The 24,922-nt window shown below is 43.3% G+C and overlaps 1 protein-coding gene across 1 annotated transcript in view; it reads left to right on the top strand.

The window, feature by feature from the left end:
• Positions 1–397: 397 nt before the first annotated feature.
• The window catches only part of DUSP22 (dual specificity phosphatase 22), a 149,826-nt gene continuing 125,301 nt past the window's right edge, over positions 398–24,922 (top strand). The window contains exons 1-2 of the mRNA XM_089689039.1: positions 398–541; positions 597–725. Of these exons, the coding sequence (XP_089545165.1) occupies positions 705–725 (21 nt within the window). The 5' untranslated portion in view covers positions 398–541; positions 597–704. The remainder of the gene's footprint in view (positions 542–596; positions 726–24,922) is intronic.

Here is a 24,922-nt window from a genome sequence, read left to right as displayed (position 1 = left end):
GATTTTACCGTGTATGAGAGAAATGTCAGAATTGGCCTGGGAGTCAGGTGGTTAAATGCCCCCTTTCATGCACGCATACCACATCCTGACAACCACTGCACTAGAAAATAATAATACGCCATATCTGGGGGAATTTACTAAAGCAGGAGCAGATGTGCATGGCAACCAATCAGCTTCCAGCTTTCACTGTCCAAGCTTAACTGAACCAGCTGAAGCTAGAATCCGATTGGCTGCCATGGACAGTTGCTCCAGTCTTGTGAATGTTCAGTTTCGTTTTGTAGCTGCAGCCTGCAATGCTGATAGGGAAGGGAAGCGGGCGTCCAGTAGAGGGCGGTGCTGAGCCTCATGTGACGGGAAAAGTCGCCTGTAAACAAGGAGTCAGCATAGGAGGAGACAGCGCAGAGCAAGGCGGACCGAGCAGAGAGCAGGGAGCAGTGATCAGTGAGCAGTGACCAGGGAGCAGTGACCAGGGACAAGTCCACAGCAGGCTGAGCCCCGATCTTAGCACAGCCAGGCTCCCCCCCGATCCCAGCACAGCCAGGCTCCCCCCCGATCCCAGCACAGCCAGGCTCCCCCCCCGATCCCAGCACAGCCAGGCTCCCCCACACACACCTCTCTACACATGTTCTAGCAGGACACAGGCAGGGACACTAGAGCTCACACAGCCTTGCTTCCTGCTGTCATAGTGCAGCCCAGCCACAGCCATGGGTAATGGAATGAACAAGGTACAGTACATGTGCATGGCTTTTCTTATTGTGACTGCACTGTGGTATGGATGGGGGATTCTGATGGGTGTTATGATGGGGGATGATCCCTGTGCTCTGGGGGGGTGGGGGCTCCTCTGTGCTGCTTGTCCTGGCCCTGTTTATGTTACTGATTGTGAGCTCTGTGGGTCAGGACACAGGCAGGTAGATGGGGGCAGGGGATGGATCTATGAATTTCCTGGTGAGAGATCAATGTCATCCAGCCAGCATGGTGATCTCACAGAGGGGTGTGTCATGTCTTCATGCATGCTGCTCTACAGCTTCTTATTGGGACTTGTTCTAGGCTGACACGTCTTCTACATAGAGAGACCACCTAGATCCAATCCCTACCACTAGGATCTCATAGACACGTTACCATGGGATTATTATTATTATTGGGACTTGTTCTAGGCTGACACGTCTTCTACATAGAGAGACCACCTAGATCCAATCCCTACCACTAGGATCTCATAGACGCGTTACCATGGGATTGTTATTATTATTGGGACTTGTTCTAGGCTGACACGTCTTCTACATAGAGAGACCACCTAGATCCAATCCCTACCACTAGGATCTCATGGACGCGTTACCATGGGATTATTATTATTATTGGGACTTGCTCTAGGCTGACACGTCTTCTACATAGAAAGACCACCTAGATCCAATCCCTACCACTAGGATCTCATAGACGCGTTACCATGGGATTGTTATTATTATTGGGACTTGTTCTAGGCTGACACGTCTTCTACATAGAGAGACCACCTAGATCCAATCCCTACCACTAGGATCTCATACACGCGTTACCATGGGATTACTATTATTATTGGGACTTGTTCTAGGCTGACACGTCTTCTACATAGAGAGACCACCTAGATCCAATCCCTACCACTAGGATCTCATAGACGTGTTACCATGGGATTATTATTGGGACTTGGTCTAGGCTGACACATCTTCTACATAGAGAGACCACCTAGATCCAATCCCTACCACTAACATCTCGTGGACGCATTACCATGGAATTATTATTGGGACTTGTTCTAGGCTGACACATGTCTTCTACATAGAGAAAGACCACCTAGATCCAATCCCTACCACTAGGATCTCATACACACGTTACCATGGGATTACTATTATTATTGGGACTTGTTCTAGGCTGACACGTCTTCTACATAGAGAGACCACCTAGATCCAATCCCTACCACTAGGATCTCATAGACGTGTTACCATGGGATTATTATTGGGACTTGGTCTAGGCTGACACATCTTCTACATAGAGAGACCACCTAGATCCAATCCCTACCACTAACATCTCGTGGACGCATTACCATGGAATTATTATTGGGACTTGTTCTAGGCTGACACATGTCTTCTACATAGAGAAAGACCACCTAGATCCAATCCCTACCACTAACATCTCATGGATGCGTTGCCATGGGATTATTATTATTATTTGTTCTAGGCTGACACATGTCTTCTACATAGAGAAAGACCACATAGATCCAATCTCTATCACTAACATCTCACAGATGCTTTACCATGGGATTATTATTATTGGAACTTGTTCTAGGCTGACACGTGTATTCTACATAGAGAAAGACCACCTAGATACAATCCCTAGCACTAATATCTCACAGATGCTTTACCTTGGGATGATTATTATTATTGGTTCTAAATTTGTTCTAAACTGACACGTCTTCTATATGGAAAATGACCGCATAGATGCAATCTCTACCACTAAGATCTCATGGACACTTTACAATGGAATTATTAATATTGTTGGGACTTGTTCTAGTCTGACACTTCTTCTACATGGAGAATGATCAGTGACTGCACCTAGATTCAATCCCTACCACTAACATCTCACAGATGCTTTACAATGGGATTATTATTATTTTTGGGACTTGTTCTAGGCTGACATGTCTTCTGTTTAGAGGATGACCAGTGATTGCTCATAGATCTCATCTCTACCAGTAACATCTCACAGATGCTTTACCATGGAATTATTAATATTGTTGGGACTTGTTCTAGGCTGATATATCTTCTATTTAGAGAATCACCACATAGATTCAATCCCTACCACTAACATCTCACAGATGCTTTACCATGGGATTATTATTATTGGGACTTGTTCTAGGCTGACATGTCTTCTGTTTAGAGGATGACCAGTGATTGCTCATAGATCTCATCTCTACCAGTAACATCTCACAGATGCTTTACAATGGGATTATTATTATTTTTGGGACTTGTTCTAGGCTGACATATCTTCTATTTAGAGAATCGCCACATAGATCTAATCCCTACCACTAAAATCTCATGGACACTTTACCAATATTTATTATTGGGACTTGTTCTAGGCTGACACGTCTTCTATAGAGAGGATGACCAGCCATTGCACATACTGTAGATCTCACCCTGATGTACATGCCCTCAAATTAACCCTGAGAGTGTGCACTTTCAGCCCATATCCATTATATACTATAGCTTGAATATGTTTTTGGTAAATACCTGAAAAAATCTAAAATTGTGCCTGTGTCCAAATTTATATGGACCTAACTGTAGATCGCGTCCCTACCACTAAAATCTCATGGGTGCATTACGATGGGATTTTCCAAGCTGTCCTCCATCTTTTTCATTCTGTAGCTTTAGGATCACACTAGAACGCGGTGCGGGAAACCCACGTTCCCTGCACATTTCCCGCACCACTTTCAAAATACACTTCAATTGCCATCTTCAGCAGGTGTTAATGTTATGTTAACGATGCCCCAAATGCAGGTCGCAAATGCAGTGCGTTTGCCAGCACCAAATTGCATAGTACAACCATACTGTGCATTCTGGTTGCAGTATGTTTCCAAAAGTAGTACATGTACAACTTTTGATGTGATGCAGTGCAGTTTGAGCCCATTCAGAATGAATAGGCTCAAATCGCTCCGCACTGAATTGCATGTGAATCGCACAGGAATGTGCAGCGTAGTGTGAACTGTGGCTAAAAAAAAAGTCTGGTGATCTTGCCATAAATGCATTTGGTCAGGAATTTGCTGTTATAGGGTGACAGCTGTCTCCTGCATTGTCAGCTGGTCACATGGATTCACAGTTGACATTGAGTGCCTGCACCATCATATTACACAAGAATGGTCCACCGTTGTCACTGTCAGGAAGCCATGGCGGAATAAATGAAGTGAACGATGGAGCAGGTTCATGTAGACGTTCGTGTAGCCCACCTAAACACAGCAATGCAGCCACTCAAGGCTATAAAATGAAACCGCATGTTGCATTTGGCAGGTGGTACCACCATGGAATATAGCCCATTCCTGGCACAGTGGGTTAAAGCAGGTGGTGATATGTCGCTGCTTCACTGCCTGTCAAATGCCCAAATCGATTTTCAGAAGAGCAGCAGTCTAGCGCATGTATGCTTAAGCTCTAGGGTTATGTCAGATGAGTGATTCTGCCGCTAGGGACAAATAAGATCTCTAATAAGGCTGTCTATATGTCCCTATAGAAGGCTGTCTATGGGTCCCTACAGAAGGCTGCCTATGGGTCCCTGCAGAAGGCTTGTCTATGGGTCCCTGCAGAAGGCTTGTCTATGGGTCCCTGCAGAAGGCTTGTCTATGGGTCCCTGCAGAAGGCTTGTCTATGGGTCCCTGCAGAAGGCTTGTCTATGGGTCCCTGCAGAAGGCTTGTCTATGGGTCCCTGCAGAAGGCTTGTCTATGGGTCCCTGCAGAAGGCTTGTCTATGGGTCCCTGCAGAAGGCTTGTCTATGGGTCCCTGCAGAAGGCTTGTCTATGGGTCCCTGCAGAAGGCTTGTCTATGGGTCCCTGCAGAAGGCTTGTCTATGGGTCCCTGCAGAAGGCTTGTCTATGGGTCCCTGCAGAAGGCTTGTCTATGGGTCCCTGCAGAAGGCTTGTCTATGGGTCCCTGCAGAAGGCTTGTCTAAGGGTCCCTGCAGAAGGCTTGTCTATGGGTCCCTGCAGAAGGCTTGTCTATGGGTCCCTGCAGAAGGTATGGGTCCCAACTCATGCCATAGGAACCCAGGTGTGTGAGCAGGCAGCGGAGTGAAAAGCCACTCCACCCAGTTACTCCACCCAGTTACTCCGCCCACTCCAGTTGTAGACTACTGGTGGAGGCAAGAACACTTCACACAATTTCCCCAGAAATTATAGCTTTTCTAGTTCATTTAATTATTACATTTTCAGTAGAGGCAGCACAGCAATTTTTATGTTAACAGTCCTATTGCTATCAGTAGGGATGCAGCAGCTGCACAGTCACAGCCACTGCTCACAATGTGACTTACCTATGGGTGCACGACCCCAAATGCACCCTGGATATCAGATATGCATGTCTACATTGCGCCCAATGTAACTGTTCAAACAGAGCTAATTCCTGGAGTTCAGGGTTTTTTGGTAAATTCTTTTTATTTGTTTTAGAAAAGTGCATAAGGCCCTGTTCAGATCTCGCTGTTTTTAAAAATGTGATTTACACGTGTTACATGTTGCGCATGGGGCAGCCCATTAGAAGCTGATTAGCTACCAGGCTGCACCAGATTTTGCACTCTCCAGTTTTAGTAAATCGACCCCAGTGAGCCTTGATCATAAGTGTCCCACGAACATTCTTGTTGGCCATGACTAGTCAGATCAGAGGAAGCACACAATGGAGAAACTAGGTCTTGTGGTTGTCAGGTCTGTTCTTTCTATTTATTTACATTGTATGCAGTTTATAGTTAATCATTTATTTTCATGGGAAACACTGTTATTATTAGTGTAGGTATGTCTGCACTATGACAGATTTCAAAGTAAGTTTGATTTAACCACTTCCAGTTCGGACATTTTCACTCCCTTCCTGACCAGGGCAATTTTCAGCTTTCAGCGCTATCACACTTTGAATGACAATTGCGCGGTCATGCAACACTGTACCCATATGAATTTTTTTACCATTTTTTTAAGACAGATAAAGCTTTATTTTGGTGGTATTTATTCACCGCTGGGATTTTTTTTTTTTGCTATGTAAATGAAAAAGTCCAAACATTTTGAAAAAAGTGTTTTTCTTATAAAATTTTGCAAATAACTAATATTTCATCATACATCTCGGCCAAAATTTATTCTGTTATCTTTTTAGTAAAAAAAAAAAATACGCCGAATTAGTTTATAACCAAATTATAAATTATAATTTTTAAACTTTTTTTTACATTTTTATTTTATTTTTTTATAATATTATTTATGGGTTTTTTTTTTTTTTTTACATACTGTCACCCTAGCAGTACAGTGTCACCATGGTGACACTGTACTACTTGTGGGGGGTGATGAAGATTTTTATTTTACAGTGATTGCTTTTACACTCATATAGGATGTAAAAGCAATCATTTCTCTTTCTCTCTGTCTGCATTCTTGCAGCCATTGAGAAATACTGTGTGAGCTGTGATTGGTCAGAGCTTGTCACATGGTACAAGGCTGTTGTGTACCATGTGACCTCTGTGATCATTCACAGATTTCACACGTAGTAAGCAATGATGTCACAAGTGACATCTTGCTTACTACTTTGCATATGATCACTGATTGGCCATCGGTGTTTCACTATGTCCGGAGGACACAGCGGGCACCGGAGCGCGGTGCTGCGTGCTCCCAGGGAGCGCGCACAACCAAAAATAGCGGGTGCCGTTTATGAACGGCAACCCGCCCCTGGAGTGCCACCGTCTTGCCGTTTTAAAAACAGTAGGCGGACGGCAAGTGGTTAAAGGATACGTTCACCTTTTAGTAAAAAATAATAAATGCACATTTTTTTTGCAGGTAAAAAATGTGCATTTATTATTTTTGTCTGCAGAAGCCTGGAAAGCGTTGCACCAGTGATCAGATCGCTGGTGCCATGCAGGTCTCCTGCAGACCTGTCAGAATATCTGCTTGCCGTACAGGAATTGCGGGCAAGCAAATACACTGACAGGAGTGCTCCACAGCACCGTGGTAGTTCATCAAGGACTATAAGCTGACAGCCACTAAGGCTTCCTGGACTTGTAGTCACTCATTCCCAGAATGCTGTGAATGACTGATATGGCTGGGTGGGCGGAGCCCGCATGGCCACTTTTTTTTAAATTTGACAGATAATGGGAAGGGGGGGATCCCCCGTTGGCTGTCAGAGCAGGGAGCGGGTGCCTGTCAGATCGTAACATGTTACATGCTACACCCAGAATATGAGTGTAACGTAACATGTTACGAAAGGTGAACTTATCCTGTAAAGTGGTTGTAGACCCTTACATATACCCAGTGAAGTGACTGGCCTCAGGTGATACACAGAGATGAAACAAATCCTCCTACATAAGTTGTACCTGTTTATCTATAGCCGCCTTTACTCTATATCTATTCAAAGTGCAGAATTGACACAGGATGTCTCAGCTCTGAAAAAGCAGGGGTGGAGAGCCAAAATTACATCAAGGAGAAAAGCTCTGAGATTGGATTGGAGGGAAGAGACACCCCCCCCCCTCCACATAGCACACAGGAACAGAGCTGAGGCTGTCAATCACAGGCTGTACCCTCGCCTGTCACCATTTTTCTCTTGTTGTCAGGAAAACTTGTCAGAAGCGACTCATGCTGACAGCAGAAGAATGAGCCAGCGGACAGAAATAACACATAGTGCTCTGAAATGAGATAAGTACACTTTAGAGAGGGATATGCTTTGTTCATATTTCATGCCTGAGGTTTACAACCACTTCATTAACCCCTTGATGCCGAGTGCACGCAAATTTGCGGCTTCTCGGCGTCTGAGCCTTGATGCCGAGCTGCTGCATATTTGCGTACAATTAGAAAATACATATATGCTGAGAGTGCGCATCCTGCGCGCTCCCAGTACATATGTCTGTGACTCACGGAAAGGTCCCGATCTCCCCTTTCGATCGGGACCTTTTCTGATCACGTGACGGCGAATCACGATGGTCACATGACCCTAAAACCCCACCCTCCTCCCAGCTTCTGAAACTCCTAAAGGGCCAGGAGGTGCCGGCGCAAAGAGGTTAAATTGTGTTTGAATAATGGGAAACACTGATGTACTGTAGGTATGTCTGCATTTTGACATATTTCAAAGTAACAGTTTGACTTAAAGCTTGGGCCAAGTTCAGATGGAGAACCTCCAACATCACGAGATCATTAGGTTTTAATGGTTTCAAACCTGAATTTTCACGTTTGGTAACTTTGCCTAGTAGGTGGCAGCTATATTTTTAAAGTGTATGTGTGTTTAACTAGTTGCCGACCGCAGATAGCCGAATGACGGCTGCACTGCGGCCGGCCAGTTCTGAGTGGACGTCATATGATGATCAGTGCCCTGATGATCGGTGCCCAGCAGTGCCATCCGCAAGTTCCGCCCACCTGTGCCCAGCAGTGCGCCCACTAGCTCCGCCCACCTGTGCCCGGCAGATCACCCACCTGTGCCCAGCAGTGCACCCACCTGTGCTACTCTGCAGTGTCACACACCTGTGCCCAGAAGTGCCACCTACCTGTGCCCAGCAGTGCCACCCACCTGTGCCCACCCACCTGTGCCCACCCGTGCCACCCACCTGTGCCCACCCACCAGTGCTGCCCACCAGTGCCACCCACCAGTGCAGCCCAGCAGTGTTGCCAGTCAGTGCCACCAGTCAGTGCCCAGGGGTTGTGCCAGTCAGTGCCGCCAGTCAGTGCCCAGCAGTGATGCCAGTCAGTGCCGTCTATCAGTACCCATCATCAGTGTCACCTATCAGTGCCGCCTATCAGTGCCGCCTATCCGTGACACCTCATTAGTGCTGTCTATCAGTGCCGCCTATCTGTGCCACCTCATTGGTACTGCCTATCAGTGCCCTTTAGTGCTGCCTATCAGTGCCCATCAGTGCTGCCTCATCAACGCACATCAGTGAAGGAGAAAAAATACCTGTTTGAAAAATTTTATAATAGAAACAAAGAAACTTTTTTTTTTTTTTTCAAATTTTTTGCAATTTTTATTTATAGCGCAAAAAGTAAAGCGCCCAGCGGCGATTAAATACCACCAAAAGAAAGCTCTATTTGTGAGAAAAAAATGATCAAAATTTCATATGGGTACAATGTTGCATGACCGCGCAATTGTCAATCAAAGTGCGGCAGTGCTGAAAGCTGAAAATTGGCCTGGTAAATAAGGGGGTATAAGTGCCTGGTAGGCAAGTGGTTAAAACAAGTTTTTGACCATTAAAGTGATGCTAAATGATATCCGTATTCTCCAAAAATAGTCCATACACATCCACTACTTCATGGTCCTGTATTTTCTGCCTCCATGCTGCATCCTCCATTAGCTCCCGATTCTCTCCTTTTCCCTGTCACTTCCGCTTACTTGGAATGATCAGTGCACGTTCGTTGCAAAGGACTCTGTACACAGAGCAGCAAACGGAGAAAAAGCAGCCAAATCTTAAATTTGTTAGGTACACAGTTAACCCTTTGATTGACTCTAGCTGTTAACCCCTTCTCATCCAGTGTCAGTACAGTGACAGTGTACAGTATTAGCACTGATGACTGTATTAGTGTCGGTTAGTGTACCTCCCAGCCAGTGTCAGCTAACGCCAGATTACCCGCCACACTATAACAGTCTCACTATAAGTCGCTTATTACGCCTTTACTTGGATAGTGCCTAGGGCAGCACAGTGGCTAAATGGTTAGCACTTCTGCCTGGCAGTACTAGGGTCGTTGGTTCGAATCCCAACCACGGCACCACCTGCCTGGAGTTTGCATGTTGGGTGGGTTTCCTCCGGGTACTCCGGTTTCCTCCCACACTACAAAGACATGCTGGTAGGTGAATTGGATCCTGTCTAAATTGTCTCTAGTATGTGTATGTATGAGTGTGAGTTAGGGACCTTAGATTGTACACCCCTTGAGGGTTAGGGACTAATGTGAATGTACAATATATATGTAAAGCACTGCGTAAATTGGCGGCGCTATATAAGTACCTGAAATAAATAATAAATAAAAAAATAGTTTCGAGTAAAAGCAGCCAAATCTTAAATTTGTTAGGTACACAGTTAACCCTTTGATTGACCCTAGCTTTTAACCCCTTCTCATCCAGTGTCATTAGTACAGTGACAATGTACAGTATTAGCACTGATGACTGTATTAGTGTCGGTTAGTGTATCTCCCAGCCAGTGTCAGCTAACGCTAGATTACCCGCCACACTATAACAGTCTCGCTATAAGTCGCTGATTACGCCTTTACTTGGATAGTGTCATAGCTGTGTAAATTCCAGTATATACCATACTTTATAGACACCAAATAAAATACACTTATTGGGATTTTTTTTTACCAAAAATATGTAGCAGAATACATTCTGGCCTAAATTTTTAAAATCCGTATAAACATCCATGTGATTCAGTTCTAGTGCAAATAAAAAACAAAGGTTGCCTGCATCTTTGATGCGGATGCAGTGCAATTTGAGCCATTCAAAATGAATAGGCTCAAATCGCACTGTACAGAATTGCATATAATTTGCACAGGAATGCAATGCGATTCCTGTGCGATTCACAGTGGGAACCTAGGCTGAAGATGGGAGGCTGTGTGCTCCCGCAGCCACTTGTGGCCACTCACATGTAATTGCTCATGCAATCACCTGTGAGTGACCAGCCCTGGACGCAGACTGTTCTGGGTCTTGCCCATTTGCAGGTGTGAATGTGATATTGTGGATGAAGTCTGAGCCCTGTATTTGTATTTTGAGCTTTGCAGCATAAGGTGGAGTGGTTTAGGGGATGGTAAAAACGTGGCTCAAGTGTATGTTGAGTAAAGATCCATTTCAATTATCTAATCATGTGAAAAGCTCCTTTCGGTTTTAATTCATCTGCATATGATTATATAATCGAGATGGATGCTCACTCTTCTTTTTATTGAAGCTTGTCAACTACTTTAGTAAATCAGCTCCAGCATTTCTGTTCTGTGATGCCCAATTCATTGAATATTCTGTAGCAGTATACATGACTTCATAGCTAATGTATTGAGAGCTTTCTTGTTGCTATGATATGTTGTGCGCAAGTGAATCATTGATTGTCAGCGTATCAGAGCAGCTTATCTTCCTAGTAAAAAGTGGAATTATGTCCCAAAACCTAGCTAATGGAAACTTCTAGAGAAGACATTGCTCAGTAACACTCATTTTAATTCTAAAGGGCTTCTAAAGGCTAAGAATTTTTAACTTTAAAATGCTCCACTGTCTGTGCTCCTAACCCCCCCCCCCCCAACATTTACCCAGCGCCACCATTGATTCAGCACTGTCCTGTCTGCAGCCTCTCTCCTCTCTTCCTCTTCTTACAGGACATACTAGCTGTCACTCAAATTCTATGAGGAAGGAAGCGGGGGAGGGGGGGACAAGCTACTCTGTGTGTGTCTATGGATGCACTGAGCCCAGTTCGGGAGTGTGCCCACTTAGCATACAATTTGCTAAAGGAGGCACTTGGAGAAGAGGTGGGGTGGACAGCGCCAGCAGGGGACTCCAGAAGAGGAGGATTGGAGCTGCTCTGTGCAATACCATTGCACAGAGCAGGTAAGTATAAAATTTTTTTTCTTTTAATGAAATAAAAAAATAACTTTAGTATCACTTTAACATCATTATAAGCCAGGGATGCAAGTTGCACCTTATGGCCCAACTATGCTGTGCATTTTTCTGTGTAAAGGGTGATCTGGAACAGTCATATGTTTGCAGGCTGAAGATAGCCATACGCGGCTTGAATTTAGGCCGATTCCTAGGAATTGGCTGAGATTTGAGCCGTGTATAGCCCTGCCCACTCCTTGTGGTTCTGCAAACTTCAATGTGATGTGAAGGAGTCAGGCTGAAAAAAGCTGACCGAACAGTGACTGCAGTCAATTTGCAGGTGCCAGTTGTCAGAATACAAGAACCAGGAGCAGGAAATTCCATCCATACTGTTATGCAGGCCATAGATGGGTCGAAAATCAGCCGATTTTTTGGCCGAAAATAAAATTGGCCGATTTTCGGATCGTTAGTGGGTTAATAGGTCGGCCGTTTTTTGGTATTTTGGCAGATTTTTTTTATCGGTAAAGTTTGAAAAAAATCGGCCGATTTTCGCGGCACTGATGGGCAAATCGGCCGATCTTTTTACCGATAAAAAATCTGCGCATGAGCAGTGACCTGCAAGAGGAAGACAAAAAGAAGAAGAGGATGAAGAAGAATTCCAGTCCTGCAAAAAGTGTCCCTGCAGAGAGCTCCACTATTTGTTTGACAGTTCCTTGACATTTATAGCGGCTGCAACAATGTATCTATTTGTTTCCGAATAAAAACATCTGTATCCGAAATGGATACAAATAGATACAATGTTGCAGCCGCTATAAATGTCAAAGAACTGTCAAAGAAATAGCAGAGCTCTCTGCAGAGACACTTTTTGCTGGCTGTAGATTGGATGAAACTTGGCCGATTTTTTTTTTTTTTTTTTTTTTTTTTACCATTCCTGGTAACGTCGGCCGATTGAATGGCCGATTTTTCGTTTTGTTTAAGAAAAATCGGCCGGTTTTCTCCCCATCTATGGCCTGCATTAGTGTAGATGGGGGAATCTATAGATTTTTCTCATTCATACTGCTTTACCACCATCTATGAGAACCCATTGTCAATAGATGAGCTTGAAAATGTACACTTTAAAACTGGTTGCCCTGTGTTTTCAGACATCTTTGATTTATGAAAGAAGTGGAGCAAATACAATTTGCAAAAGAGAGTTTTCACTTTGCTTACTGAATGAAGTTAGGCTAAGTGAAAGTATGCTTTGCAAAGAATATCCAAACATGTGCAAGGAAAATGTAAACAAACAGGATTTTTGATTGAATGGTTAAAGACCCATTATGAGAACCAAATTCAGTTGACATTGGTGACAAAATGCCGGTAATACAAAAAAATGAGTTTTCAGGCCACAAGCATTGTTCTGTGCATAACCTGGATGTCCCATGTGGGTGTAAAATGTCCACATCAGTAGATTTGTCCAGCCTTGTGGCTGATTGCGGCTCCATGCACACTAGTGAGATTTTAGGTATGACTTGAGTCGCACAGAATCGCATGGCAGTGGAAATCACATTGATTGTTTTCAATGGTCACATGACAGTGGAAATCACATTGTTTTCAATGGTCCCCGTTCACATCAATGAGACTCAACATGGCACGGTGGTTTTGGAAAAGGTCCATGTAGTACTTTGGTGCAATTCCAGAGTGATTTTGATTCCATAAAATATATAAACTGCATCCAAGGTGCACTACATGATTGCACTGAAAATTGGATCAAAATCAAATGAGATGTGTGAACCCAGCCTTAGGCTGGCCATACATTATACAATTTTCTTGAGAATTTTGCATTAGATTTACCAAATACCATATAATATGAGGTCAAACCTAAACAACATTTTCAATTGTATCCAATTAGGCAAGCCCTTGCACTACATAATTGAAGGTAAATCTAAAGGAAATTGGACAGAAAATTGTATAGTGTATGGCTAGCCTTAGTCTGCTGCAGTGCAGCTTGAAAAGGATTTCTTTTTTACCCTAAAAGGCCAGCTTTACATAGAAAAAGACCTTTTCGGAAGCTATTGTTCTCTTAGTTTTGGGCAAGCTTTGTGGCTGAAAGCTGAAAACCTTTCAGTTTCAGTGCGGATGTAGTCAATGTAATGGAACTAGTGTGAATCCTTTTCCAAAAAGTATTTTCCTTCATGCCAGATTGCTAAGAACCTGTGAACTGGCTGAATTTCAGTTCAACACGTGACAAAGCGCAATGAAACCCTGCGTTTTGCCATACATTTCGGAAATGCGCTGCAAATGCACTCCTTGCTTGTGGTGCCATTAATTGGTAATGGTACCCCAAGTGCAGGTAGCAGGTACCCAAAACCCAAGGAAACGCTCTACAAATGAGTCAATACGCACGGTGAAAAAAATGTGCTATGCTCTGCTGCAAAAACATTTTTGGAGCCTCTTTGGGGAATTTGTTGCATGTAGGGCAGCCCATTCAAGTGTGCAGCAAGCTGAAAAAAGTGAGCGGGAACGCGGGTTCTTGCTACACTCGGGTGTGAACCTAGGCTCAAAGTGTAACTGTGCTTCAGTTTAAACATTCATGAATAGCACTTCACTCAAAAAAAAAATCTGGTTTATATTTAGGGCCAGTTCATGCCACATGCAATCATATGCATTTTTTTTCTGCATCACAAACGCATTGATCATATGTTATATGGTTTCCAATGGCATAGTTCACACCAGTGCAGTTTCAGTGCAGTCCAATTCCAGAAAAAAAAAAGAACATGCTGCATTTTTTCTGCACTGAACTGTACTGGAAAGTGGTATAATGCATAAAAAATGCACAAGAATGCACCTAAATACACCAAAACCACACCGGAAGGCATATGTAATTATTTTAGGCGAAGAAAAAAGAAGAGGGGAAAAAATGCACTGGAATGCATCAAAAACGTGCATATAGAAAAGCATTTGGAATGTATCTGGACTGTTTCTATGGTGTGAACAGGCCCTTAAAGTGATATTAAAGGCAGATTTTTTTGTTTTAAAAATAACAAACATGTCTATACTATTCACAGAGCAGCCTGGATCCTCCACTTCTCGGGCCCCCCTGCTGGCACTTGGCCCCTCCCTCCTGCCTAGTGCCCCTATAGCAAGCAACATTCACACATGGAGCGCTGCCCCCCTTACTCACTTTTCATTGGCTCACTGGCTGTGATTGACAGTAGCGGCAGTGAATAGCTACCCCTGCTATCTCATCCAATGAGCAGAGGGAGACCTGGGAGTGCTGAGGCTCTCGTGCACATCGCTGGATTGAGATTGGGCTCAGGTAAGTTTTAGGGGGTCTGGGGGGGGCTGCTGCACACAGAAAACTTTTTACCTTCATGCATAGAATGCTTAATGGTAAAAAATGAAGCCTTTACAACCACTTTAGGCAGCCTTCTTTGCTTTATCTTGGTAAAGAATTCCAACAAAAGTTGCCTTAAATATACAGTATATACTGTATATATAATAAAAGAGCACATGGAAGAAATGTCATAAATTATGGTATAATCCTATGTAGTTCATAGTAAAATACAATAAAGTCTACATTAGAATATATGCTAGGGAGACACCCTGGGAAAGTACACATATAAAAAGAAAAGGCATGATTAATGAGATAGTAATAAATGGCCTTGTGTAATATTTTTCAGTGATTCAGTTACTAAATACATCCTTCTCACACAATAACAGGTTTCTGAAGTACACATCAGCACCTATTAGGAAGGCCTGTGTGTGAATGTAGAGTTGTGCCCATACATAGTCATGTAGTAATGCTTATTGTTGGTAGAAAGTATATGTCAACCATTGGGAATTTTCTACATTTCTCTATAAATGGCTCCTTAATCTGGTCTTAATCCAAGTCAAAGTAATAAGTCAGTCTTGAAAAATGATATGTATTCTATGTTTTGCATCACAAATCCTGTAAACTGTCACGGTCACTTATGAAAAGTGTATATACACACTGCTCAAAAAAAAATGGTACTCAGTAGTTTGTTTGGCCCCCATGTGCTTGTATGCATTCCTGACAACGCCGGGGCATGCTCCTAATGAGAGGATGGATGGTGTCCTGGGATATTTCCTCCCAGATCTGGACCAGGGCGTCACTGAGCTCCTGGACAGTCTGAGGTGCAACCTGGTGGAGTTGGATGAACCGAAACATGATATCCCAGAGGTGTTCTATTGGATTTAGGTCAGGCGGGCATGGGGGCCATTCAATGGTATCATTTCCTTCATCCTCCAGGAACTGCCTGCATAGTCTCACCACATGAGGCCGAGCATTGTCGTGCACCAGGAGGAACCCAGGACCCACTGCACCAGCATAGGGTCTGACAATGTGTCCAAGGATTTCATCCCAATACCTACTGTCAGTCAGGGTGCCATTGTCTAGCCTGTAGAGGTATGTGTGTTCCTCCATGGATATGCCTCCCCAGACCATCACTGACCCACCAAAACGGTCATGCTGAATGATGTTGCAGGCACCTTCTCCATGGCTTCTCCAGACCCTTTCACGTCTGTCACATGCGCTCAGGGTGAGCCTGCTTTCATTTGTGAAAAGCACAGGGTGCCAGTGGTGGACCTGCCAATTCTGGTGTTCGGTGGCAAATGCCAATCCAGCTCTATGGTCCCTGGCAGTGAGCATAAGGCCCACTAGAGGACGTCGGGCCCTCAGGCCACCCTCATGAAGTCTGTTTCTGATTGTTTGGTCAGAGATATTCACACCAGTGACCTGCTGGAGGTAATTTTGTAGGGCTCTGGCAGCGCTCATCCTGTTCCTCCTTACGCAAAGAAGCAGATACCGGTCCTGCTGATGGGTTAAGGACCTTCTATGGCCCTGTCCAGCTCTCCTAGAGTAACTGCATGTCTCCCGGAATCTCCTCCATGCTCTTGAGACTGTGCTGGGAGACACAGCAAACCTTCTGGCAATGGCACATGTTGATGTGCCATCCTGGAGGAGTTGGACTGCCTGTGCAACCTCTGTAGGGTCCAGGTATCGCCTCATGCGATACTTGACACTGATCCTAGTCAAGTGCAAAACTAGTGAAAACAGTCAGAAAAGATGAGTAGGGAATAAAATGTCAGTGGCCTCTACCTGTAAAACCATTCCTGTTTTGGGGGTCGTCTCATTGTTGCCTATCTGTTGCACCTGTTGTTAATTTCATTAACACCAAAGCAGTTGAAACTGATTACCAACCCCCTCTGCTACTTAACTGACCAGATCAATATCCCAGGAGTTTAATTGACTTGATGCTATACTCTGATTAAAAAGTGTTCCTATATTGCCAAAAGTATTGGGACACTCCTCTAAATCATTGGATTCAGGTGTTCCAATCACCTCCATGGACACAGGTGTATAAAATCAAGCACCTAGGCATGCAGACTGCTTCTACAAACATTTGTGAAAGAATGGGTCGCTCCCAGGAGCTCAGTGTATCATGCGTAGAATTTCCTTACTACTAAATATTCCAGGGTCATCTGTTAGTGGTATTATAACAAAGTGGAAGCAACTGGGAACAACAGCAACTCAGCTGTGAAGTGGTAGGCCACGTAAACAGACAGAGCGAGGTCAGCGCATGCTGAAGTGCACAGAAGTCACCAGCTGTCTGCAGAGTCAATAGCTAAAGACCTCCAAACTTTGTATGGCCTTCAGATTAGCACAACAACAGTGCGTAGAGATCTTCATGGAACGGGTTTCCATAGTCAATAAGCTGCATCCAAGCCTTACATCTCCAGGTGCAATGCAAAGTGTCGGATGCAATGGTGTAAAGCACGCCACCACTGGACTCTAGAGCAGTGGAAATGCGTTCTCTGGAGTGACGAATCACGCTTCTCTCTCTGGAAATCCAATGGACGTGTCTGGGTTTGGCGGTTGCCAGGAGAACGGTACTTGCCTGACTGCACTGTACCAAGTGTAAAGTTTGGTGGAGGGGGGATTATGGTGTGGGGTTGTTTTTCAGGGGTTAGGCTTGACCCCTTAGTTCCAGTGAAGACAACACTTAAGGTGTCAGCATACCAAGACATTTTGGACAATTTCAATCCACACAAAGTTTTAGCTCTGCAGACTGTTGGCGACTCATGCGCTGACCCCGTTCTGTCATTTTATGTGGCCTACCACTTTGTGGCTGAGTTTCTGTTGTTCCCAGTTGCTTCCACTTTGTTATAATACCACTAACAGTTGACCGTGGAATATTTAGTAGCAAGGAAATTTCATGGATGGTCTTATTGCACAGGTGGCAAGCTATCACGGTACCACGCTTGAATTCACTGAGCTCCTGAGAGCGACCCATTCTTTCACAAATGTTTATTGAAGCAGTCTGCATGCCTAGGTGCTTGATTTTATACACCTGTGGCCATTTCCTCCGTGATTGGAACACCCGAATTCAATGATTTGGAGGGTGTCCCAATACCTTTTGGCAATATAGTGTGTGTGTGTGTGTGTGTGTGTGTGTGTGTGTGTGTGTTCAGGACAAATTGGGCTTTCATTTGGTGGTAAATGCTAATAGATAACTCCTGATTTTTTTTTTATTATCAAAGGAAAACTGGCCCAAAATAGTAAAAAAAAAAACATTTTTTTTTTAATTTAGCTGTGTGTTATTCTTGTTACTACCACCAAAGAACAACCCAAAATAAATTCTCCAGCTCTTGACGATCACAGCAGTACCATATATGTGTATGTTATTTGTTGTTTGTACCCGTAGTACAGCCCAGAAACAACAGTGCACATTTTTTGTACCTAAAACACACTGACACCAATTTTTTTTTTTTTAAATCCTGACCTTTGACCCTGATCTTTTGACCATTGACCTTGACCCAAACACTTACCCTGGCACTGAACTAGATCAAACCTTGATCTATGTATTTTTTTCTTTATTTTTTAATATTTCTTTATTATAAATTTTTTTTTTTTTTTACAAAAAATTTTTTTCCCCTCTATGCCAGGAGTTAGAGAGATACAATGTATCTCTCTCTTCCATTCACAGAGAGAGAAAAAAAAAAACAAGGTGGCCGGGCTGTACAGTGACTGATCACTGTGATAACCAATCAGAGGCTATCACAGTGATCATGTGACCTGGAATCGGGAGTCCCGGTTGTTAGAACGGGACCCGGTGCTCTCAGTGACACCGCGGTCTTTGTGCTGGGAGCGTGCCATGCAGCGCGTTCCCAGCAGAAAGACAGGTGCGCAAATATGCGGCCCCATGCAAAAAAGCCCAGTTCTGTGAGTCCGCATAATTGTGTTACATCGGCGTCAAGGGGTTACAGCATTACTCTAGGTTTTGTATTTGAAATAGTTTTCCATTCTTACTGTATATAAACTGTATGTAGCATCAACTACATAGGGTATACAGTGCTGTGCTCTGGTAGCAGGATGGGGACATCCTGCTTTGTTCCTGGAACAAAATCTTGTCAGGCTGAGCTCTGCTCAGCCACTCACAGGAAAGCTTGAATTTTAATGAATGAACACAAAGCTTCCTTTGATTAGCTGAGGTGGAGATGTGGGAAGGTGATGTCTAAATCTCCACAGAAGCCAATTAGACAAAGTCTTGTATTCATTCATAAAAATACAAGGCTTCCTGTGAATTGCTGCAAAGCACTGATGCCTACAATGCGGACAACCGCCACATTTTTTTTTTCGTAGAAATAGTTTGTTTGGGTCAGCTTGTGATGCAACTGTTTACCATACGCATATTTTCAGCAAATCAATCTTTTACTCAGTTTTTTGGTATAAAATATAAATTTACATTGAGTAACTAAATGCCAAACATGTCAAGGCCTAAATTTGCAAGGACCTGTGACAAGCTACGCTACCCAAAATCGTCCATAGACGAAACTTTAGAAGCCTTTGCAGGTCATTTGATTAGCCTAGGTTCAGTCTAGTGCTGCTGCATAATCATGCATTTTTCAGTGCATTTTTTGTAGTGCATTTTTTCATGCTGTTACATGTTTTTTGATGCGTTTTCATGCTGCATGTTGTTTTTTTCTTAGGCAGAAGAGATTGGTTGTTAAACATTAAATCCTTCCAAAAACACACCAAAAAATTGCACATATATGTGTTTCTCTTGGGCTCCCATTGAGGTCTCTGGAGCCACAAATGCACTATGCTGAACCTAAAGAAATGCCTGCTTCTTTTCAAAAATCAAAATGCATTGATGAGAATGTTCATCTTACAGAATAATATGATTTCCTTTGCCATGCACTGCAGTGTGATGGTAGACAGGAGAAATGGCACTAATGTGAATGGGCAGTAGAGATAATTGTGTATGAGGGTCATAGAATTATTAGGTTACTTTTGCGTACATGGTGATACCTAATACGCGTGACGGAGTTGGTTTTCCTACATAGGAATGCACATGTGTATGATCGCAGGTATGTGGGGTTGCGGCTTCATGAATGCAAGCAGATCATGTTTGATCCTGACTAAGCTCTAGTCTCCTATCTCCACGCCATAGCCTGCTTGTCCCCGCTCACCCCTTGGTGGGGCATTCTTGAGGACTGCAACCAACACCCATCTCCACCATCAGGATGGAAACTGGTTGGTGCTTGGATTCTGTATCTCAGGTGAACATGCTTCACCAACCAGGGAGTGTATTCATAACTTCAAGTGAGGCTTGTTTCTGATGAGTAGCGGCTTGGTTTTGCTTGGTAAGATAGTTCATTGCTCTTTTGATTGGTCATGGAATAAAAAGAAAGTTTACACTATGCAGCAAATTAGACCACTTCATGCTAAAATAAAAATCGCATAGGAATGTGTATTGCTTAATTTATCACAACTATAAAATATAATTTCTATGAAAAAAATGGTAAAAATATCACCAAAGCACAGAAGTTAAATATTGCCAAAGCCCAGAATGTTGTAGTAGGTATATACAGTATGTGGTAATTAATTGCTCCAGTGCTTGACTTAATAAACTCCGTGTACCTATTACCGGCTTTAATATGTTAGACATGTACACATCTCTGCCTTTAGGGGGTGTAGTGTATGTAGGTTAGACGTGGCAGAATCATCACTAAACTAACCTTGTTGGTGGCACTGTGATATGACATTACAGCTGTGACCCAAGCCATAATGCCATCTGTAACTTTCAGACAGGACACATTTATGTAGAGTTAGTAGTGGCAATTCCAGTTGTCTGCTATGGCCCTGTACTGTGACTTATGCTGTATGTTTCGGTGCCACAAGGGACACCTCCTCATTGGGCCCCCTGAAAATGAGTATTCTTCCTTCAAGTTCTGATTATAGTTTGTAGGTGACATAACCGCACCAGGAAAGAAACAAAACTGTCAAACCAATCAGCCATCAACAAGATCAGTTTTGTATTTTCAGCTGCTGCCTGTAGGCATGATATTTGGTTGTAGGTATGAGTACAGCATGTTTTCAATGATTCGAATACAGGAAAAAGACTCCCTAGTAATTTCTCTTCGGTTTGTAATGAGCAACTATTATTGAACGATTATTTATCTTATTAATGTGGTAGGGCAGATTGGAGTCAAACGATGGGGCTAAGGGAGCATAACTGCATGCTGTCCATGTCATAGCCTTTGGCTCCTTGACTTGCAGGAAGAGTCATGGGCTTTAAGTCTGGATCCACTCCTTAATTAACTTTACTTAACCTCCCTGGTGGTATTTCCGTGTGTAGCTCGGGGTAAAGTTTCAGTACCAAAAGCGGTAACCCCGAGCTACACTTGGGAATACCCTGCAGCGTTGCTCCGGGATCTCTTCTTTACTTACCTTGTCCTGCGCTCCCGCGATGTCCCCCCTGCAGTGTCCCCGGCAATGTAATCCGGAGGATGCCGGCATCTGTCGACCGGGTTCCGTTCCCTGCGACGTCGGGATGTACGGGGGACATAACTGACGGGAAATTTGAAAGTTGTAAAAGTGGCATTCACAAAATACACTAAAATCACATAGTAAAACATTGCTGTATCAAACCAATTCACATACATTTTGTCCCGAGTGCTTTGTCCGGCGCCCTGCCTGCATTTTTACTGTTCTTTCTGCCTGGAAACAGAGAAATGTCCATGACGTCCAAAAAGCGTCCCTTTAGGTCAAAATCGGTTTTAGACCAGCTAGAGAACAGTGATAGTAAATCAGAACCACTTGCAGAATTGAGTGATAATGATTCGTGGGGAAAATAGTCATCAGACACTGAAAACAATTTTGCAACTTTGCTCAGTGATATGCGAACTTGGCGCTATATTTCATATTTCAGTGTTTTTGGTTTGATTATATTATTTAATTAAATTTATTATTATTATATTATTATTTTTATGATTATTAAATTATAATTTATGATTTTGTGTTTCAAATTTTAACATACCCGGTATGTTTACTAGACTCTTGTTCGGACAGATTTCAGTGAGTTATTTCTAAAAATTACAGGCCTACAATAAAAAAAAAATACATATTTCCATGGAAAAAAATGTACCGCTTTGAGCAGACCGATAGGGAGGTTACAAATAAAGGTTACAAGGATTGTGTAGCATCAGATACCTATTCAGTTTTTAGACAGATGTAACTTATGCCTGGTCTCGACCTCCAATTGGGGAGAGCTGCACTCTGCAGGACTGCTGGAGGTCACCAAGAGTTTGGCTTACCATAGGAATTGGGCCATGGCATACATGTACAGGAAGACTGGAATGGACACTGTCTGAAGACAGGATGTGCAGCTCTTGGAAGGGTGACACTGTGAAGATTGCTGGAATTTGGTCAGAGGTAAGTATTGGGCCAGGGGTTGCACACAGGAGGGTGGGGCATAGCTTAACAAACAGATTGTATGAAAGGTAGTCCTACTCTCCCTGTTGAATTGGTATGGAAGCACCCCTAATTTAGCAGGAAGAGTGATTTAGTAAGTACTGAAGCTGTTAGGACTGGGAAATTATAGTTGTCAGAGCTCTGCTATGAGAGTTCCACCCTCCTTGTTTGATTAAAGTGGTAACCCTTGTGTTGTAGCAGGAAGAGTGAGAAAGAGAAGGTGTGTGAAATCAGGAGAGTTTGGCTGAAATCTCAAGAGACAGGCCCCTTTCATACGGCGAGAGCTCCATTCAGGTCAGCAGGGGATCTTAGATTCTAGAATTCACGGTGAGATGCATGGCCGTTCTAACTGATCTGACTCTAAGTCCCCTGGATCTATCTGCTTAGGTACTGTTGGAGGCACTTATGTTTTACATATATTTTTATGTCCGTTCCGTCAATCTCTCAATTATTTGGGTTATGGAGGGTTAACTATCACTGCGGTTACACCCCCTCTAAAATATATAATGTCTTTAGCTATGGGTTTGACCTTATATGGACAGTGATGGTAGTGTATGTGTATATATATAAATTTATTTTATTTGTTTGTTTTTTGTGATTATGGTATTATGATAACTATATGCTTTCCTCCTCCTCTCCCCAAACAACTTGGTTTTCTTTTCTTTATGTTCTCACCTACTTGATGTTAGTGGATGATGTTAGTGGATGACAGGTGGTAAATGAAAGAAGAGATGCCTTTTAGTTGATTGAAGGCGGATACCTTTGGCGACATATAAGTAATGATTGACAACCTATCTAACCAATGGCTCTGAAGAAGTCCCGGAAGTAGGCGGGATGAAACGCGTCAGCATGGTCATGCTCCCCTCCTTCCCTCCAGAACCCGCACGCCATCTCCTCACCGCATGGTGCCTTATTGGACTTTACCACATCATTTATCTGGACATGGCCAGTGTCTATCTTGTATGGCCGGCAGCTATCTTTAGAGTTACAGCAGAAGCCTCCACAGGACATGGTTATCCTACCAGGACTATAGCCATGGCTTCATGCTCAAGAGTGAGCCAACCTTGACTCCAATCAGTGTGATGATATTGGATGTGTTGCTGACAGCTGTCCTGCCCTTAAAAAACACACACCTGTTTTGGGTTTACTGGTTTCAAGACGCACTGTCTGATGTGAACCATGCCTCGCAGAAAAGAGCTCTCAGAAGACCTACGATCAAGAATTGTTGACTTGCATGAAGCTGGAAAGGGGTTACAAAAGTATCTCCAAAAGCCTTGATGTTCATGTGTCCACGGTAAGACAGACTGTCTACAAATGGAGAAAGTTTAGCACTGTTGCTACTCTCCCTAGGCGTGGTCGTCCTGTAAAAATGACTGCAAGAGCACAGCGCAGAATGCTGCATGAGGTAAAGAAGAATCCCAGAGTGTCAGCTAAAGACGTACAGAAATCTCTGGCACATGCTAACATTTTTGTTGACACATCTACAATAAGGAAAACATTAAACAAGAATGGAGTACATGGGAGGACACCACGGAGGAAGCCATTGCTGTCCAAAAAGAATATTGCAGCACGTTTGAAGTTTGCAAAAGAGCACCTGGATGTTCCACAGCACTACTGGCAAAATATACTGTGGACACATGAAACCAAGATTGAGTTGTTTGGGAAGAACACACAACACTATGTGTGGAGAAAAAAAGGCACAGCACACCAACATCAAAACCTCATCCCCACTGTAAAACATGGCGGTGGGAGCATCATGGTTTGGGGCTGCTTTGCTGCCTCAGGGCCTGGACGGATTGTTGTTATTGATGGGAAAATGAATTCCAGAGTTTATCAAGACATTTTGCAGGAAAACGTACGTCCATCTGTCCGCCAACTGAAGCTCCGTAGAGGATGGGTGATGCAACAGGACAATGACCCAAAGCATACAAGTAATTCAACAAAACAATGGCTGCAACAGCACAGAATACGCCTTCTGGAGTGGCCCAGTCAGATTCCTGACCTCAGCCCGATTGAAATGCTGTGGCATGACCTTAAGAGAGCGATTCACACCAGACATCCCAAGAATATTGCTACACTGAAACAGTTTTGTGAAGAGGAGTGGTCCAAAATGACTCCAGATCGTTGTGCAGGTCTGATCTGCAACTACAGGAAACGTTTGGTTGAGGTTATTGCTGCCAAAGGAGGGTCAACCAGTTATTAAGTCCAAAGGTTCACATACGTTTTCCTCCCTGCACTGTGAATGTTTACATGTTATGTGCAATTAAACCATGGCAACATCTAATGTTTGTGTAGTATTATGTTCAGCAGACTGTGTTCTTCTATTGTTGTGACTTAGATGACGTTCAGAGCACATTTTATGCCCAATTCATGCAAAACGCCACGTAATCCCAAGGGGTTCACATACTTTTTCTTGCAACTGTAGCACTGATCACTGTATTGGTATTACTAGGGATGTCAGTGATACCAAGTCCCCCCCCTCCCAGTGTCAGAATGCCCACTACAGTCCTGCTGTAAGTTGCTAATTGCTGCCATTACAAGTAAAAAAAAAAAAAAAGAAGAAATCCCAGTATATATACTACCATTTGTAAACGCTATAATTTTCATGTAAACCAATTAATTTACACATATTGGGATTTTTTTTTTATTGCAAAGACATGTAGCAGAATACATTTTGGCCTAAATTTATGATGAAATTTGATTTTTTAAAAATTTTTTACTGGACATGTTTAATAACAAAAAGTCAAAAATATTGTTTTTTTTCTCAAAATTGTCATTTTTTTATAGTGCAAAAAATAAAAAATTCACAGGCGATCAAATATCACTGAAAGAAAGCTCAATTTGTGGGTCAAAAAAGGACGTAAATTTCATTTGGGTGCAGCGTTGCATGACCGCACAATTGTCAGTTAAAGTAATGCAGCACTGTAACATAAAAAATGG

The sequence above is a fragment of the Staurois parvus genome, unplaced genomic scaffold (genome assembly GCF_062004578.1).
Source record: "Staurois parvus isolate SC_StPar_1 unplaced genomic scaffold, SC_StPar_1.0 ptg000468l, whole genome shotgun sequence".
NCBI lineage: Eukaryota > Metazoa > Chordata > Amphibia > Anura > Ranidae > Staurois > Staurois parvus.
Note: the sequence above shows the minus strand (reverse complement) of the source record. Positions and strands in the feature narration are given on the sequence as shown.